This window comes from Esox lucius, chromosome 3, assembly GCF_011004845.1.
Source record: "Esox lucius isolate fEsoLuc1 chromosome 3, fEsoLuc1.pri, whole genome shotgun sequence".
NCBI classification, from domain to species: Eukaryota; Metazoa; Chordata; class Actinopteri; order Esociformes; family Esocidae; genus Esox; species Esox lucius.
The window spans coordinates 18,797,950-18,817,041 of NC_047571.1; the positions used below are offsets into that span (position 1 = coordinate 18,797,950).

Here is a 19,092-nt window from a genome sequence, read left to right on the forward strand (position 1 = left end):
GTCTTTCATTTTTATACAGGACTTTTTCTCAAGTCAAATACATTTGGGTATCATTTATTTATATACCTCCTTTTATACACAAATGACCACCTTTGAGAGACACTAAAAACACAAACATAAATGTCAGTCAAGAAGTGTTCAGAAATCCCCTATCCCAGTATCATCCACGTGATACCCTTCTCCCACACAAAAGTATTTCCTCCCTATTTTATATCTAAACATTTTGTGTAAAGCCCTCTTTGTCTTCTAAGACTCCACATATTGTGTCCATAACCAAATAAACACAGCTGCAAATAGCCTTAGACTGCCACAATACACAATATGCCTTGTTGGACAAACAAAATAAAAACATACCCCTCCCTCACAGAAACCACTTTTATAACAGCAAAACCACAGGGATAGGCAAGATCATAAGTTCTTCTGAGGGGACTTCTAGAAACAGAAACAGTGTTTTGATAGAGTATGCATGACAGAGAAATGTTGGAAGAACCTTAGTCAAATAAAAGTGATAGAGAGTGACTTGTTGATAACACGATATATGGGAATGTTTCGGAGTTAAACCGCAAGATTAAACGACTGAAACAAATACCATGTACTAAGCCGTGACCGCAACAGCGACTGAGTATGTGTGTGTGATCCAGAACGGGTGTAAGTGTCATCAGCAGAAACATCAGTTCCAGGCAGTCCGGCTTTGTGGATTTTGCTTTCCCTCCGTCCTTTTATTTTTTCTTTCCCTCCGTCCTTCCTTCCTTTCATTAGCAGTTGAAACCTGAGTTTTGTTATTCTTTAGGAGCAGTATGACATCAGAGGTAGTAGGCAGGACAACCTCCCACTTTGCAGTGAAAATCCCACTATCACCCTAGGCTAGCTAAATCTTTGTGGACCAGCCTACATCCCACTGTGTATCTGTATGCATGCATGTGTGTTGAGTTGCCTGAGAGATAGAAATCGAGACCAGTGCTGAGGAGAAAGCATGACAGTGAGGAGCATGCATCTGTACAGGAGCCACAGCTGAGATGGAGACATCGGCCCCTGCACGCCTTTGACAAGGACCAGAAGAACAGAACAAACGACGTGTTGCCGTACAGACTGACTTCCCACAACTACAGGTGCGAACACGTTGCTCTTACCTAAGGTTAATCTGGTCCTGTCTTCAGGAAAGTCATCCTCAATGGTAAATCCTTGTTAAAATGTTGTTTAAACAAGAGATAATTTACCTATGAACAAGTTTGTAGATCGTAACTGTTGTCTTAATGGGTTGTATAGTTCTTTGTTTTATGTAATTTCCTGAAGTAGGGTCTATTTTCATTATTATTGTCTATTATCATTATGTGTTTCATTTTTGTTGAATTGTCACCATGAAGGGCTTGTTTTCATGTACAATAATCTTCCCAAAGCTAGTACATTTACCACAATTCATCGTTAATATATTTTAATACACATCTGTAATCATATAATACACTCCTACAGTAGAAGTGTATGAATGTATGCTTGTTATGTTTAGATGACAAAATTACATCTGTTTATCCATATACAGGAAGTCCCGTTGTGACAGTAATCAGCCAATGGGCTTACAGTATTGTGATGTGTATTCTGGGTTGCATTGTCTATAAAGTAGAGGTATGACCGTAAATTCTTTGAGATTAGATCAAATTTGTAAGACAGAGTAAGCTCGAGTCTGTAACATCATGAACAATAGACTATCAAATTCAGCAATAAATATTTGAATTACTCTTCTCCTTTGACGACCGGTTACGCAATCATTATTTCAACCACAATACTAAATGGCTGATTTCTTATGCATTTATTAGCTGTTAATTAACTTACAAACCTGAGCGATCAGACAGACCCTATGTAGGGAGACGAGATTGAGTAAACATTCCTGTTGGTCCAGCCAATGAATGGACAGATACACTTCTGTCACAGCAGAACAGCCAATAAATGGACAGACATATTTATGTCACAGCAGAACAGCCAATGAATGGACAGACCTATTTCTGTCAAATCAGAACAGCCAGTGAATGGACAGACACACGTCTTTCACAGCAGAACAGCCAATAAATGGACAGACACACTTTTGTCCCAGCATAACAGCCAATGAATGGACAGACACACCTCTGTCACAGCAGAACAGCCAATGAATGGATAGACACACTTTTATCCCAGCAGAACAGCCAATGAATGGACAGGTACACTTTTATCAGAGCAGAACAGCCAAGAAATGGACAGATGCACTTAAGTCACAGCAGAACAGACAATTAATCGATAGAGGCTAGGGACTTAGTTCATTTAAAAAAAACTGTTGCAATTTTGAAATTCCTCTGGTTATAACAACCACTGACAGATGCTCAGTAATGTTAACAAACACTTTCGAGATATCAAAATTAGTAATCGAAACAAAAATCATGGACAAATACTGATCGGGGAGACTTTTTCCCAGGGATCCTGACTTGCACAGGTCTCCCAGTGATTCTGATATGATTTTATCATGGCATAACTCATTCCAAAATGAGAGCGGGTAACCTGCTTTACATCTACCTTTTGTCCCTCTGCCCTAAGGCAAAGGCATCATTTTTAGGAAATTTGCTGTTGTCTTAATCGCACTTAGGGCCCCCATAAGACTATGGCTGGCACTGGATGCCACTGGATAGTAGTCACCCTAAATAATTTTCTTTGCCAGCCCAGTGGAGGACAGTCACCACAAAGTTTGACCTGCCTGGATTCAAACCACCTCATTAATATAGATGAGTAAACGGTCTAGCTCTGCCTGAGGTAGAACATGTACTTTGGAAACGTGTATGCGCTGAATGTGGCTGACTTGATGAAGACCAGCAGGCCTAGGGCGTTAGCGAGACGTATAGCAGTAATAACGCGCAATTAGATTAATGGTCTTGCCATTCTCACACTGAGCCTTTCGTGTAAAAACACTGTCTGTAATTGGGGTTGGAGACTTTCTGAAGGGTCACAGATGCCAGATTATTGGGAGCGATGCTGAAAAAGGTTACTGCTGACCCAAAGGAGAGTGAGGAAGAGACAGGGAGACATAGAAGAAAAGCGAGACAGAGAGAACTGAAGACAGGAAGTAACAGAAAGAGAAAAAGAGAGAGTGGTGCATAGGCCATGTTCACAACCCAAGTCTCATTGGCTTACTGGCTAAGCCTATTTTCCATCTGTAAGTTTGTATTTGGTGTTTTCATGGGAAGCCTGATACAATGGAAATTCATGGATTCCTACTGGTGGGCTGGTAATGAACACCATAACATGTATGGCTTGTATATTAATAAAGACTAATTGATGTTGCATTCTGCTTGATAGTAAGCAGTCATAAAGTATTTATCTTATGACATTGATGAAGCAGACAGTTCTGACACCACAGTAGTTTTGTTTAAGGTAATGCTGCTGGGTCGCTCTACTGAAGTATGGTTAGAAAGGGACACCAGTACATTTCAGAACATTTTAGAGAAGACCACAAACATAAATGATTGAGTGCCCACACTGCTTTTTCCATCCAAGAAACATTGAGTCCCAGCTTCCTCAGTATGTTTGAATCCAGGGGATTTATTTTGATGGAAAGCCTATTGATGTGAAGTAGGTCATATTTTGCGTCTGTCAAAAGTGTTGGATGAATGAGGATTACTTAACCTTTTTGGCCCACTTTCTCTGCTGACTCCATTTTAGTTGGGGTTTGGCTAAAGGATAACAACTGTCTAATGTTGAAGCTGACTCCTCTGAGTCAAGCCAAGCCATTTATTTAATATGAAGGGAGTGATATTTCACTTCGCATTTGTTTTTTTACATTTATTCATTGTGCTGCCATTTCTCCAAAAATAGATTCCCAGAAAATATTTCTCATTAACCAGTCTCATCACATTCAGGTTTAATTTAATACCAAATTCAGCCAGCCCAAATGTCTCCAGCCAGGGGAAACATAAGTAAAAAAAAACAGTAATCGTCCTCAACTGGTGTCTAAGAGGTGCACGTGTGTAGTCTTATTATAGTTTAATTGCCATTTTATTTGAAGGCTTCTAGATGTGAAGACAATGGGTGTGTAGAAATGCACTACCCACTGGATGAGGAATAGCAAACATCCAATACAAAATGTTACGTAATTACAAAATGTAACTGATAAAACCTACACATATGTCCTCTAAAATATAATAATAAGCAAATATGGTCCCAAAGCTGGAGATGAAGGTGTGTACCAGAAGAGGTCTGGCAATGGGTAGCAAATTTAATGTATATTGTGCAGATTCTTAACTAGGTTCTTATTGGCAGGTACAAATATACACATACAGGGGTCTTAACAATGAATCCACGCAATTATTTTGAACTGTGTAGACGTTTGTCTTCATTTAAAGCAGGTAACAGATATCCTAACAGTTAGAGCATCAGACCATTAACCAAGTTTAGTTGATGAAATCTCTGAGCCAGCAAAGTGAAAAATCGGTTGTTCTGTCCCTGAGCAAGGCAGTTAGCTCAAACTCATCCCATGTCCTTGCTTAAAATGAGAATATGTTCCCAGTGAACTTGATAAAGTAAAAATAATGCAAAAACTATCTTGATTTTCCTACTTTTATTCTGAAACACATTTTCTTACAGTAGCCTTCCACACAATAAGAATACTAATATTCCCAGTGACACAACCTGGAAGCTTTTGGAGAAGTTTAAGTGAGACGGGGTGATCTGAGAGCCAGGTCCATCCCAACCAAACCAGATGTGCAGAAAAGCCCGGCTATGGACACTAGCATGAAAGCATACCCAAAAGTGAATAAACACAAGATAGAGCTGTAGGTTATTTCTGCCTCTGTTTGCTCTGCAGTGGACACACCAAAGCTATTAATTCAACGCTTAGGTTGAAGTCATTAAGTAGACAGTCTTATTGAGATGTTTTCCCCGTCTATGTTTTAGGTGCACCAGTTATACAGTCTGCCTAGTTGTAGGGGAGCAGAAGAGGAGAGGAACCAAGAAGCTGACATGGAGCCCAGAGTGTGGTGCCTGTTTGTCCTGCTTGGGGTGTTGTTCTGGGACAGCAGTCAGGGCCTCAGATCCCCCATCCTGACACGGAGACACAGGGCCACGGAGGATAAAGGAGAACCACCCAAGAAATGCTCGTACACCTTCCTGGTCCCTGAGCAGAAGATTAAGGGGCCCATCTGTGCCAGCCGGGGCCCACACACGGACAAGGACCGTGTGACCCGCCTGGACGTGGCGGTGGTAAGGGACCTGCTTTCCAAACAGAGACGGGAAATGGAGACCCTGAAGCTGGTGGTGGACGTGGATGGGAACCTGGTGAACGAGATGAAGCTGCTGAGGAAGGAGAGCAGGAACATGAACTCCAGGGTGACTCAGCTCTACATGCAGCTGCTCCACGAGATCATCAGGAAGAGGGACAACTCCCTGGAGCTGGCTCAACTGGAGGGACGCATCCTCAATGCCACAGCAGAGTCCCTACGTCTGGCCGCCCGCTACCGCGACCTGGAAGCCCGTTACTCCTCGCTCTCCGCTTTGGTCAACAACCAATCGGTTCTCATTGGCGCCCTGGAGGAGCGCTGTCTGCAGGTGTATGGCCGGCGACAGGACCAGCATCCTCAGGGCCCACCGCTGGTGCAAGTGGTGCCTGAGAACATACCAGTTAGCATCCCAAGATTCACCAATGAGATCCAGAGAGACCACGGCCGGGCATTCCCCAGAGATAGGGGCTCCCGATCAGGGCCAGCACCCACGGGAAGCACCCTGGAGCTGCAAAAGGCTCTGCAGGGCAACTTCAGCGCAGAGGGTGAGGGAATTGATTGTTAGTTGGCGGGATGGTTGGGTGTTGAGTTGGTGGGTTGGGTGGGTGGTGAATTGGTGGGGTGGGTGGGCGTTGAGTTGGTTGGGTGGTGAGATGGTGGGGTGGGTGGGCGTTGAGTTGTTTGGGTGGGTGGGCATTGAGTTGGTTGGGTGGTGAGATGGTGGGGTGGGTGGGCGTTGAGTTGGTTGGGTGGGTGGGCGTTGAGTTGGTTGGGTGGGTAGTGTTTTTAAGGTATCAAGGATGAAATGATCCTCCCATTCCCAGACCAATATATCTATAAATAGAATAAATGTGTTCATGATCTTCTCAGTCTGATATTTTGTTAACTTAGGAAACATTTGCATATTCAGACAGCATTAGGTTTGATGATGTGCACCTTGAAGGACTCAGACATTACAAAATGCTGTAATGTCTGAGTTTAAAAGAAGGAAAAGAGAAAAAAGAAAAAGGAAAAGAAACTGCCTATGTGATTTTACTCATCAACTGAAATACCTGACACATTTAGATTGTCCTGGTCCAAGAATAATACAGCGTGTGGGATTTGAAGGCAGCTGTGTATGAAAGTGAACCCTCCATTGGTCGCTCTTGCTAAGCATGGATAGAGCCCAGGTTGGAATGACATGGTTTCCTCTGACCACGAAGAAGCAGTACCTCTGGTTTACTTCACTGCTTTCTGAGACTAATACCTATCCTCCCCTATAAACTAGGCAAAGATTTGTATTTTTAAATATGTTCACATCTGCTTCAAGACAGCTTCATATCTTTTTTCTAATTGTAAATAGAGGTAAGCCATTATAGTTTAGTTTTTAAATAAACTTCCTGGTGTAATTGCCTACATCTGGTTTGTGATTAACAGTCTATAACTGTTAAATCCCTTACTCTGTTTCTTCTCTTTCTTCCTCCCATTTTCCGTCCTCCCCCAGGTCCTTTCAGGGACTGTCTCCAGGCGCAGGAGGCCGGCCACGGCACCAGTGGAATGTACCTGCTGAAACCGGATGAGGCGGAGAGGCCTATGCAGGTGTGGTGTGAGCAGGGCCTGGACAACGGAGGTTGGACTGTCATTCAGAGCAGAAGAGACGGCTCAGTCAACTTCTTCAGGAACTGGGATGCCTACAAGGTGATGATGACAAAGACACAGACACCTCTGTCTGTCCAAATACTCAAAACCCACTCACTGAGACAACAACCGTGTTGATATATGACCTATCCAAAGGAACCAGTCTGTTGTCTCGGGGTTTTCTCCAAGGCTTGGACCCCTTGTCTCTTCTAATGTGTGTGTGTGTGTGTCAGTGTATTACAATATAGCTGAAGAGATTTAGCTTGAGATTGCCTTAATGAAACTTAAGAAGAGCCAGCCAGAAGGTATGTTCCACCGCTCAATCGCCAACATTTACGCTCCAAACCACAAAAGCTCTGCTAGCCACATCCATGCAGCACATTGTACTGTAATGTGAAGATTAACTGGATCTGCATTGGCCTTGCTGCTTGTGCTGGTGATTTTAGTCTTCCATATTGCTCTGCCAGGCTACCTAGCATATGTTTAACCAGAGTTTAATCGCTCTCCTCACCACCACTTACTGTATTTATCTACCACCTCCAATCCACCACATGTACTCACCAGTTCACATTCACACACACACACACACACACCCAGAGACACACAAAAACACACAAACCCATACAGCACCACCCTAGGGCAAAACCCCTCCAGATCATTCATCATCATTCCCGTCTGGCCTAGTTAATCTGCAATGAGAACCCAAACTAGACCACATCCATTTAGAGTTGGAGTGTTCTGAGGGGAACGGCCAGATGAGACAGTTTGGTCATAGTCACTCAACTCACACAAAGGGGCCAGTATCATCACCATTATCAGAGATTCCAACAGTTATTTGGGGTTGAAAGATGAACCATGGAAGCATGAACCATACAAGATTGATGCTTGTTATTTTCCATCGTGGATCCCACACCATAATTTCCTTTCGTCCGGTCACTCAGTACGACACTATGGGGTTTGGCACTCATTCACTGAAATGTATTACAATCACAATCCAGCCCTCCAACTGCTATACATTTCTTTTCAATATTCTCTGATTCTTCACATTTCACACAAACTGAGCAAAACAAATCATGCTTCTTTAAAACTCAGATTGCTGTTTGGGGGCATGGTGTCCCTAGCCAATTAAACACAGAGCTGGAGTAGCTGCCACAGAATCTCGTTGTGTAGTTAACAGGCAACCGTCCAGCCGACAGTGGCCCGTTGATGGACTTGTGGAACCACCACCCTCCTGTCAGAATACTAGGGGTGTGGCTTAATAGTGGCATGGGATGTTCTGTTTGAACTATTTTGCTACCTGAAGGGTTAATTCAAAATAAGTCTGGTTTTATTATTTTCAAATACTGATATTGATACATTTACCTGAGTTTTAACAAGGCTTACTGAGTTCCTTATGAGCCTATTTATAGTGTTCAATGTCAGATAAATAAGTATCTGTAAGATATAATGTCAGATATATAGGTATCTGTAAGATATAATGTCAGATATGTAAGTATCTGTAAGATATAATGTCAGATATATAAGTATCTGTAAGATATAATGTCAGATATATAAGTAGCTGTAAGATATAATGTCAGATATGTAAGTATCTGTAAGATATAATGTCAGATATGTAAGTATCTGTAAGATATAATGTCAGATATATAAGTATCTGTAAGATATAATGTCAGATATATAAGTATCTGTAAGATATAATGTCAGATATGTAAGTATCTTTAAGATATAATGTCAGATATATAGGTATCTGTAAGATATAATGTCAGATAAATAAGTATCTGTAAGATATAATGTCAGATAAATAAGTATCTGTAAGATATAATGTCAGATATATAGGTATCTGTAAGATATAATGTCAGATATGTAAGTATCTGTAAGATATAATGTCAGATATATAAGTATCTGTAAGATATAATGTCAGATATATAAGTAGCTGTAAGATATAATGTCAGATATGTAAGTATCTGTAAGATATAATGTCAGATATGTAAGTATCTGTAAGATATAATGTCAGATATATAAGTATCTGTAAGATATAATGTCAGATATATAAGTATCTGTAAGATATAATGTCAGATATGTAAGTATCTTTAAGATATAATGTCAGATATATAGGTATCTGTAAGATATAATGTCAGATAAATAAGTATCTGTAAGATATAATGTCAGATATATAAGTATCTGTAAGATATAATGTCAGATATATAGGTATCTGTAAGATATAATGTCAGATATATAAGTATCTGTAAGATATAATGTCAGATATATAAGTATCTGTAAGATATAATGTCAGATATATAAGTATATGTAAGATATAATGTCAGATATGTAAGTATCTGTAAGATATAATGTCAGATGTATAGGTATCTGTAAGATATAATGTCAGATATATAAGTATCTGTAAGATATAATGTCAGATATATAAGTATCTGTAAGATATAATATCAGATATATAAGTATGTGTAAGATATAATGTCAGATATATAAGTATCTGTAAGATGTAATGTCAGATATATAATTATCTTTAAGATATAATGTCAGATATATAAGTATCTGTAAGATATAATGTCAGATATATAGGTATCTGTAAGATATAATGTCAGATATATAAGTATCTGTAAGATATAATGTCAGATATGTAAGTATCTGTAAGATATAATGTCAGATATATAAGTATCTGTAAGATATAATGTCAGATATATAGGTATCTGTAAGATATAATGTCAGATATATAAGTATCTGTAAGATATAATGTCAGATATATAAGTATCTGTAAGATATAATGTCAGATATATAGGTATCTGTAAGATATAATGTCAGATATATAAGTATCTGTAAGATATAATGTCAGATATATAAGTATCTGTAAGAATACGTCACAGACTCAGACTCAGCCGAGCGTGGATTGAATTAAAATCCAAAAGGCAGTAGTCAGGCAGGCAATGGTGGATACACAGCAGAGCAGAAGAGCATACGTCCAAAATCAGGCAGGCTCAAAACAGGGTAGAGAATAAACAGGCAGGAAGACTGGTCGGTATACAGGGAAAGCTAATAGTCATAGAGCACTCTATAGAAAGGCTTAGTATGTCGTACGAATACAAAACAACACCTCATAAAGAAAATGGAAACTGAACTAAATAGGGGACGACTAGTGAGAACCAGTTGGGTGAAAAGGTGATTCATATTCAGGGGATTGGGATCCGAGGGGTGAGCGGCGTTCATGGGGAACGGGAAATGCGCTGTGTTCTGGTGGCAGAGGATGTACAATGACAGGTGAACTGAGAGTTGGTCTCTCAAAGTTTCAATATGGTAATAATAATGTGATAACTTATATATTAGGGTGAAAAAGAGCAACACCCTGCTAGGAACATTTTAATTAGCACTGTATAAATCTATTAGGATGAACTTTGACTCTCATGGGTGGCCAGTGGGATAACTCTAAAGACCACAGCCAACAGGTCTTGCCCCCAGAAACATCCTATGGATTACATTAAAAAGACCCAGCTGCTAATTCAATCTAACAGGTGGTTAAACAAACATCTGGTATTGGTTAAATGTACCCACATCGCATTTTCTTTATTTATTTTTTAACACAACCCAACGGATTGAGTCAGAAATAACCCTAAACGCATTCTGTACAGCCAGGTTAATAAAAAAAGTGAGCTGTTTTTAGGGCAGTATTTTCTGACACAGTCTGCCTCTTTATCCTGACTATTGACATGTTAATGTCTCCTTCGCCAGCATTCCTGGTATTCCATGGATCTTAGTCCACGGATGTGGAGGGGATGCATGAGGCAGGACTTGTGTGACTGCTGCCAGTGGACTGGATGTTGGCTAATTACCTGGCACCATTTTCCACCCAAGAGAATAAACCAAACACATTGCATGCAAACAAGTCCAGTTCCAATTAGAATAACTAGTTGGTATACTAAGCTGCGCAGGTCTACCAAACAGTGGCCAGCACTCCAGCAGGGGGGTGTCCTAATGCAGAATTGCTCTATAGAATTCATGAAAGACCGATAGGTGTGAATATTGCCACAAGAATCTACCAATTGTCCTTCCTGGTATTCCTATTCAAACTGGAAGTGCTACTTAAAAGTGTTTAGTTCTCACCAAAGAAAACCACACATAATCATAGCCTGCCACTGTATGTGAGAATTAACACTAATGGTTTGATAGATGGAGATAATTTTTTTTAGCACTGATCTTATGTGAGGTACTGGCTGTTTGTGCAGCCATTTCTGTAAACATTTCATCCAGTCCCTGCGGGGTTGCTGCTGGAACCCTTTCTCCACTGCCACGTTACGTTCAGGTTGTAGACATGAATAACGGGTCAGTCCACTTGTTGATCCACCTGCACATTTTATATTGAGCTTGCAGACATTCGCATTCTTTGCAACACAGACAACATTTTGGGAAAGATTATAAGCAGGAAGACCAACGCAAAAACAAAAAACAATTTTGTTCCAATTTGTGTTTCAAGATCAATATTTTCAATATAAACTCGATAGCATGTAGACTATAACAACACAATGACAGTCGATTATTGATAACTCAGAGAAAACCAATGGCAGACAGGTTTAGACATTGAAAATAATTCAATATAACGTCCTTTCATTGGTGTTAACTGAGTGGATCCCGGTGGCTCCGTGTTTGCCCTGGAAAAGAGGGGAATATTTGCTGAGATATTCGCCTCTTGTGCAAACACCCATGGCAGCGGAGCTTATGCAACATGTCCTGTGACTTTACGCACGTACTTGGACCAGACTCATTGTTTCCACCAGCTGTTTGTGTAACGTCTTGGGCACTGGTCAGGTTTAGTGGGGTGGAGGATTATGCTGCAGTAACCTGGTCATTACGTTGGGGGTTTCATCTCGTGGATGTTAGGTCACCTATGCATCCATACAGTGGATATACCTGGAGTGGTTGTCCCACGTCTTCTGGGTCTGCCGGGTCTACTGGGCCTAGAGTGGTCCTGTGGTCTGGCCCGTTGCCTTTGGTTGCACATGTACTGCCACAGCACAGGTTTGAATCTGGCCCACTGCACTTTCAGCAAAAATATCTCTCCTCTATCTTTCTCTGCTGTTGAAAAAGTGATGTCTATAACCCCTGTTACCTGAGGGAGGGATTGAACTACATACAGTTGTGCTCATAAGTTTGCATACCCTGGCAGAAATTGTGACATTTTGTCATTGATTTAGAAAATATGACTGATCATGCAAAAAGGGGAATCAACAAAGGTGAAAATGACATTGAAAGGTGAATTTCCCACACCTGTGGCTTTTTAAATTGCAATTAGTGTCTCTGTATAAATAGTTAATGACTTTGTTAGCTCTAACGTGGATGCACTGAGCAGGCTAGATACTGAACCATGGGGAGCAGAAAAGAACTGTCAAAAGACCTGCGTAACAAGGTAATGGAACTTTATAAAGATCGAAAGGATATAAAAAAATATCCACTGCCTTGCAAATGCCAGTCAGTACTGTTCAATCACTTATTAAGAAATGGAAAATTCAGGGATCTCTTCATACCAAGCCAAGGTCAGGTAGACCAAGAAAGATTTCAGCCAAAACTGCCAGAAATACTGTTTGGGATACAAAGAAAAACCAACAGGAAACTTCAGGAGAAATACAGGCTGCTCTGCAAAAAGACGGTGTGGTTGTTTCAAGGAGCACAATACGACGATACTTGAACAAAATGAGCTGCATGGTCGATTTGCCAGAAAGAAGCCTTTACTGCGCCAATGCCACAAAAAAGCCCAGTTACAATATGCCCGACAACACCTTGACACACCTCACAGCTTCTGGCACACTGTAATTTGGAGTGACGAGACCAAAATGGAGCTTTATGGTCACAACCATAAGGGCTATGTTTGGAGAAGGGTCAACAAGGCCTATAGTGAACAGAATACCATCCCCACTGTAAAACATGGTGGTGGCTCACTTATGTTTTGGGGGTGATTGAAATCTTGTGAAAATGTATGGCAAGATTAATGCAGCGTGTTATCAGAAAATTCTGGCAGACTATTTGCATTCTTCAGCAAAAAAGCTGTGCATGGGATGCTCTTGGACTTTCCAGCACGACAATGACCCTAACCACAAGGCCAAGTTGACCTCTTAATATAATCGAGCCACTCTGGGGAGATCTCAAACGTGCGGTTCATGCAAGACGACCAAAGACTTTGCATGACCTGGAGACATTTTGCCAAGACAAATGGGCAGCTATAAACCCTGCAAAAATTTGGGGCCTCATAGAAAACTATTACAAAAGACTGCACGCTGTCACTGATGCTAAAGGGGGCACAGTATTAAGACCTAAGGGTATGCAGACTTTTGAACAGGGATCTGTTAATTTTTTTTCTTTGTTGCCATTCTGTTATGACCTACAGTTGAACGTGAATCCCATAAGAAATAAAAGATATGTGTTTTGCCTGCTCACTGTTTTCTTAACAAATGGTACATCTATTATCAATTCTCCAAAGGAATGCAAACTTGAGCACAACTGTAACTTTGGGCCATGGAGCTGTTCTGAATTAAAGGAAAGATCAAGCTGCAATATCTCACTTCCAGGCGCCATGACTCTAATGAATATCAGTGAATTACAATGTTTGAGCACCTCCCTCAAGCGTCATAAATCATTCCCTCCCTCAGGAAACAGGAGCTCTTTCAAAATGTTACATTGTTACAAAATGTCCCTTTCGTGACAGTGCAATAATTAAATCTGAAATAAATTCTCCAAATGTATTATCGTATGTTTGGTTGTCTTATATATTATCATGGCCAAATATATATTATCATGTCCTAGATGTTCACTAGGACAGACCAATGAGTGATTTAGGTGACTGGCTGAGATTACTGCACTCATGTCTTCCAAAGGTAGTTTTCACAAAGGTTCATTTACAGTGTCCCATCTTTTAAATGTTCTTTTTATAAACCCTCAGACTGCACCAAACCAACAATAAACTTTGTATTTCCCTCCCCCTGTCTTAGAATGGATTTGGCAACATAGACGGGGAGTACTGGCTGGGACTGCTGGGGATTTACAATTTAGGAAAGCAGGCAGACTACCGACTTCTGGTGGAGCTGGAGGACTGGGTGGGAAAGAAGGTTTATGCCGAGTACAGCAGCTTCCACCTGGAGCCGGAGAGTGAAGGCTACCGCCTGAGGCTGGGAACATACCAGGGAAACGCTGGCGACTCCCTCAGCAGCCACAACGGGAAGCAATTCACCACACTGGACAGGGACAAGGACGCCTTCTCAGGTGGGACAGTTGAATCAATGAATCAGTGAAACTACCCGACTAAACACTTAACATATGCAGTACTATAAAGTGCAGGTCTGTTTACATTGTTCCCGTGCAGGTAACTGTGCACACTTCCATAAGGGCGGCTGGTGGTACAACTCCTGTGGACAGGCAAATCTGAACGGTGTTTGGTACACCGGCGGGGTCTACCGCAGCAAGTTCCAGGACGGAATCTTCTGGGCCGACTACGGTGGGGGATTCTACTCTATGAAGGGAGTGCGCATGATGGTCAGACCCATAGAATGAGACAGGGAGAGTCAGGATAACCCCGCGATCAACACGTGTGCACAGTGCCGCCTGTCTCTCGCCTACTCCATCACGGACACCGAGTACAGACACTGGGCGACGCCGTTGTCTGAGGTGACAAAGTGCTGTGTGAAACTGAGGTGAAGGCAGGCGACAGGTTTTTCCTGACAGACCCAGACCCTCACCTCTACCTTTAGAGACTTTGAAAATCTAGACCTCACTGGCAGCACGTGAATTAGAGCAGGAGGTGCCGCACATATCAGTTCCCATGGAGAACAGATCCAAACAACCGACCGTATTGGATGGCATTGATATTTATAAGTCGCCAGATGTAAAGGATTGCATATTTTAGCGAGGTGTTGTAAATATCCGTGATTGCGATATCTTATGTAAGCATTCAATCTCATTTCAACTACGTGATGCCTTCTGAATCACGTTCCCTTAGATATTTTTTTTTGTAAGTTTGAAATAAACCAGTGCAAAGGAGATGCTTTAAATTATCCAATCGGAAACACTGTTTTTTTTCTATTCATTCACTATGTATTGTTTTTTATAGCCCACTCATGTGCTGTATGTTGTGTGAAAGTTTTTCTCATTTGTGAGTTGATTAACTTTCAATAGAAGCATTAAGAAAAAAAGAACAGGATTTGTGGTTAGTTTTGCGTGGTTTTGGAGACTTAGAAAATGCAGACGAAGCAGAGAGTTAGTGAGAGGCATTGGAGCAGACAATGAGAAACACATTGCTGAGAGCCAGACAGGACAGAGTAGAGGGGAGAAGAGAGGGGGAAAGAGAGGAAAGAGAACACGAAGGGGGAATGGGGGTGGAATCTGTCCAAATTTCCAAGTGATCTTTTTTCCTTCTTCCTTTTAAATACAGAGAAATTGACATTCTTTCCACACAAAAGTGCTTGGACTGTGTGTTTTTGAATATTTTTCATTGAAAAAGTCACGACTCTGTGGTCTGTAATCACCAGTAGAACAAGTTGGATCTGGAGGGAAACCCATCTCAAAGAAGAGTGAGATCGGCCAGTTTCTACCACCCATTAAATTCATTGTGGAAAGGACTGAAATAAAATAAAAGGTCCTATTATTATCTGTATATGGGTCACATCAAGATGAACTCTTAACATGTATTCTGACCATGTTACAGTACAGTAGGGACTTTCATTGTTTTATTGGATGACTGCTGTTGTACAGTCATTGATAAATTATTCAACTACATTGCAAGTGACAAGACCTAAGCAATGACAGCTGTAGCATGCCCAGTCATCAGATTGTAATAGAAACCAGTTAGGATAAACCAAACAGGATCTTTGTACTTCTATAGACATGTTAACAGACTCCAAATGCAACTCAACCAGGCTCCTACTCCAACAAATACAGCAATTACTCTGACCGTGAAGAGACCATCTGCAATTCCTACATCTTTTCTTGGACTTATTATTAAATGATGTTACTTATTAATGCCTCATTATCTCATTTAAACAAAAAATATATTTTATTCTCACACCAGTGATCTAAATATTGCAAATGGTGACAAACACAGCCTGAAAACATTGTTAAAACATGAGTTTCATGAGAGGTCAATCTTTTGTCTCACTATCTGATTGGCCCTTTTAAAGCCCATTGGAACAGACAACTATGGCAAAATAAAAACAATGAAAACACGGGAGTGGACCACCAAAGTAACTTATTCTCTTTATGTGGGAAAGGAGTTCAGAGTTCAATACATATTAGGATTATTTGTTCTGTTGAGTGCCTGTTGCTCATCTAACTTCACCTCAAACATAAGAAACATTTATCAACCAGTAAGATAAAATGTAAAATTAAAGCTATGTAGAGTGCAAGGGGGAGGTGCTACAGAAATAAGATATGATTATTGGATGTTGACAGATTTGACTATTGGATGTTGACTTATTGATTGATTGATGGGTGGATGAATTTTATTTGACAATTTAACAACACCAAAAAGACAATGTCTACAAAATGCAGGAAATGTGTTTAAATGTGTTAAATTATTATTTGTAATAAATATTAAAGGACTATTTTTAAAACAACTATTAAGTATTCATTTAGAAAAAGGAAAACTATCACCGCATCAAACCAAATATCCTTTCACATTACGGGGTTGAACTAAAAATGCAACAAAAGTATTATTTCTTACAAAGGTGTAAACATTGACACATTCTGGGACCCACCATGTTTAAAATCAGAATGGTCCACATGGCATGTCGAAATGCCAACTGTCAGCACTTTAGTGATTCATGTTGAAAATGGGATTAATCGAAGTTTTAATTCGTGCAGGCATTTCTGATACTTCTTTCAAACTGTTTTCTTTACCAAACAGGCGAGCTCTGAAAAATATTGGACGTGAAGAGATCGAGAATCATTAAAATATCAATTAGTAGGATATGGGTTTCCTGTGTAAACACAGGAATTATGGGTTTCCTGTGTAAACACAGCCAATGTGGTCTATATCAAAGGCACCACATTTAATAGAGCATGCATTAAACATTCTAAATAGGAGCTTCATTTCTTATTTTCTATTCTCAAATTGAGCACTACCGTGATCTACAGTGAGTTCTGAGACTGGCTCTGCCTCATATGATTTGCCCGGGTTTCACCAGTCTCTCTGCAAGTGTAATGGCATATTACAGCGGTGAAGACAGAAAGAGTTTCCCACAGGAGGGCCAAGGTACATTCTTTACAGATTCTCTAATATTTGCATTGGAGTGCAGGGGCCCCTCCTAAAGGTGTGTGTATATATGAAGGAGGATGGTGAAGAGAGACGGACCCACCACATAGAGCTCTTTCTGCAGCTGTTGAAACGCTCCTATTCCACCTCTTTACAAACTCTGATTAAAATCGGTGTACTGTACGTTTTTGCCTTTGTGTGTGAGTGTCTGGGAGTGTGTGTGTCTGGGAGTGTGTGTGTCTGTGTGTTTGTGTGTGTGTGTGTGTTTGCGCACAGCCATGCACGAGATCCACCTTGAGTCTTCCCGTCACTCTGTCTGAACCATAAAACCTCAAACTTTACATAGCCAGTTATCCACACATGGTGCCCTCCGTCAGAGAGACACCGCTGTCAGGAGCAGAAAGGGAAAAGGTGAGATCTTTGGCCCCATTGAAGAGACTACACTCAGGGACTTGCCAAAGCCAAACTCTGGGGGTGGCTGGTGGTCCTCCGTGGGACCATCAGTGCTTTAATTAAGGGGTGAAAGGAGTCTTTGACCACCGTGACGGTGCTAAGCTGAGAAGACTCGGAAAAAATGTGTGGAACCTTCAATGACCACCAGGGTGTCAGTGACAGTGAGAGACATCCACTGTGTTGAGAATCTCTATGGAGATCCATTTATCCTTTCCAACCCTCAAACCTGTTACCAAACCTGTCACAGCACACCCAACCAGCTAATGATATTCACCAGGGATGCAAAACCATACAAATTCGAAAGAAAATAACCCTGCATAAAAAATAGAACCACTTAGCTAATAGAGCTCATTACTGTCTGGAGTCTGGGTAGAGACAGTTGAGTAACTCTTCCACTTAGACATGTAGCTTTTAACTTGATAATCATCCAGTGAGAAGCTGGGAAGGCTCACTTAAAGGCAGCTGCCTGAGTTTGCCTCTCCTTCAAATAACTCTACAACGTGGAATGATATTTCAATGAGATGTGAAACACATGAGGCTTGGCCAAGGCTTAATGAGATTTATTTTAATAGCACACAAGAACGAATCTGAGTACAGAGAATGTATCCAAGAATAATAAATAAAAGAGAGATGTGTGCCATAAGAAACCAAACCAAGTTTCTACTGCCATTTCAACTGCCATTTAGCAGGTATCCAGTCTAATAGATATAGCATATTAGCTGTGCTGGCGATCATAATGTCAGCAAGAGCTTTGTCTAGTCCCTATGTACTTTAACAGAGATATTGTGTGGAGTTTTGAGTTTTACTAACACAAACACACAGAAGGCGGAAATATATGTGATTGGTTGAACAATAGAGAGGGTGGAGCTTAAAACCCATACCTGAAGATGCTCAATTTAAACAGTTTAGGGAAGGGTCCTGTATAAAATGTCTTTTAACTTCATTTAGACACAATTTACTAAGGAAAATAGTTACTAGAAATGTCATCAAGATGAAAACCCCTTCTGAGGGGTTTGTGATGTTGCCAATATACCAGGGATAAGCACTGCGTAGTGCCTAAGAACAGCTCTCAGCTTTGGTATGTTGGCCATTTACCACAGACCCTTGTGCATTATTGCGTAAATATGGTAGCAAAAAACACAAAATCGTATATCACAAGCAGACACATTTTTCCAGCAGTGCTCTACATTTAAGCAAACAAGACATTCAAGCTGGAGCTTATTTTAAAACATATTCCTAGAAAATGGATTTAACCCAGTGGTGTCGTTAGGCCTCAGCTTCCAAGGCTTCAGCCCCAGATCTTTTTGGAGCAGCCGGGGGACTTTTGATCCAATTCCACAAAATTTAGATGTCTGCTTGTTTTCTGAGTTGACATTAACACAGCTGGAATGGTGTTAAGAAACACGCATAAGTTTCTATTGCACAGGGTGTTTTGACTTCAAGTTATTCCCCATACCACAGCTGTTTTGCAAACAATAGTTTGAAAACAGAATTTGAATCTTCATTCAGCTGTTTAGAAAATGCTTCACTTGTCAGTGGCCTTGGGTCATT

At 40.8% G+C, this 19,092-nt stretch overlaps 1 protein-coding gene across 2 annotated transcripts; it reads left to right on the forward strand.

Moving 5' to 3' along the window:
• The first annotated feature begins 660 nt into the window (after nt 1–660).
• angptl1b (angiopoietin-like 1b) lies at nt 661–16,430 on the forward strand. 2 transcript variants are annotated; one of them, XM_010890200.3, is made up of 5 exons: nt 661–1,109; nt 4,909–5,776; nt 6,715–6,908; nt 13,835–14,105; nt 14,206–16,430. In XM_010890200.3, the coding sequence occupies exons 2-5, from the start codon at nt 4,975–4,977 to the stop codon at nt 14,391–14,393; spliced, it is 1,455 nt and encodes a 484-aa protein (XP_010888502.1). In that variant the 5' UTR covers nt 661–1,109; nt 4,909–4,974; the 3' UTR covers nt 14,394–16,430. The 2 variants fall into 2 exon arrangements, with proteins under 2 accessions (XP_010888502.1, XP_019897951.1); XM_020042392.2 differs by having other exon boundaries at nt 1,105–1,174.
• The last annotated feature ends 2,662 nt before the right edge of the window (nt 16,431–19,092 follow it).

What these genes read in the sequence shown, in the direction of transcription:
- angptl1b (XM_020042392.2), top strand. An exon ending in GGGCAACTTCAGCGCAGAGG is followed by an intron (nt 5,777 to 6,714) that starts GTGAGGGAATTG and finishes GTCCTCCCCCAG; the next exon opens with GTCCTTTCAGGGACTGTCTC. An exon ending in GGACAAGGACGCCTTCTCAG is followed by an intron (nt 14,106 to 14,205) that starts GTGGGACAGTTG and finishes GTTCCCGTGCAG; the next exon opens with GTAACTGTGCACACTTCCAT.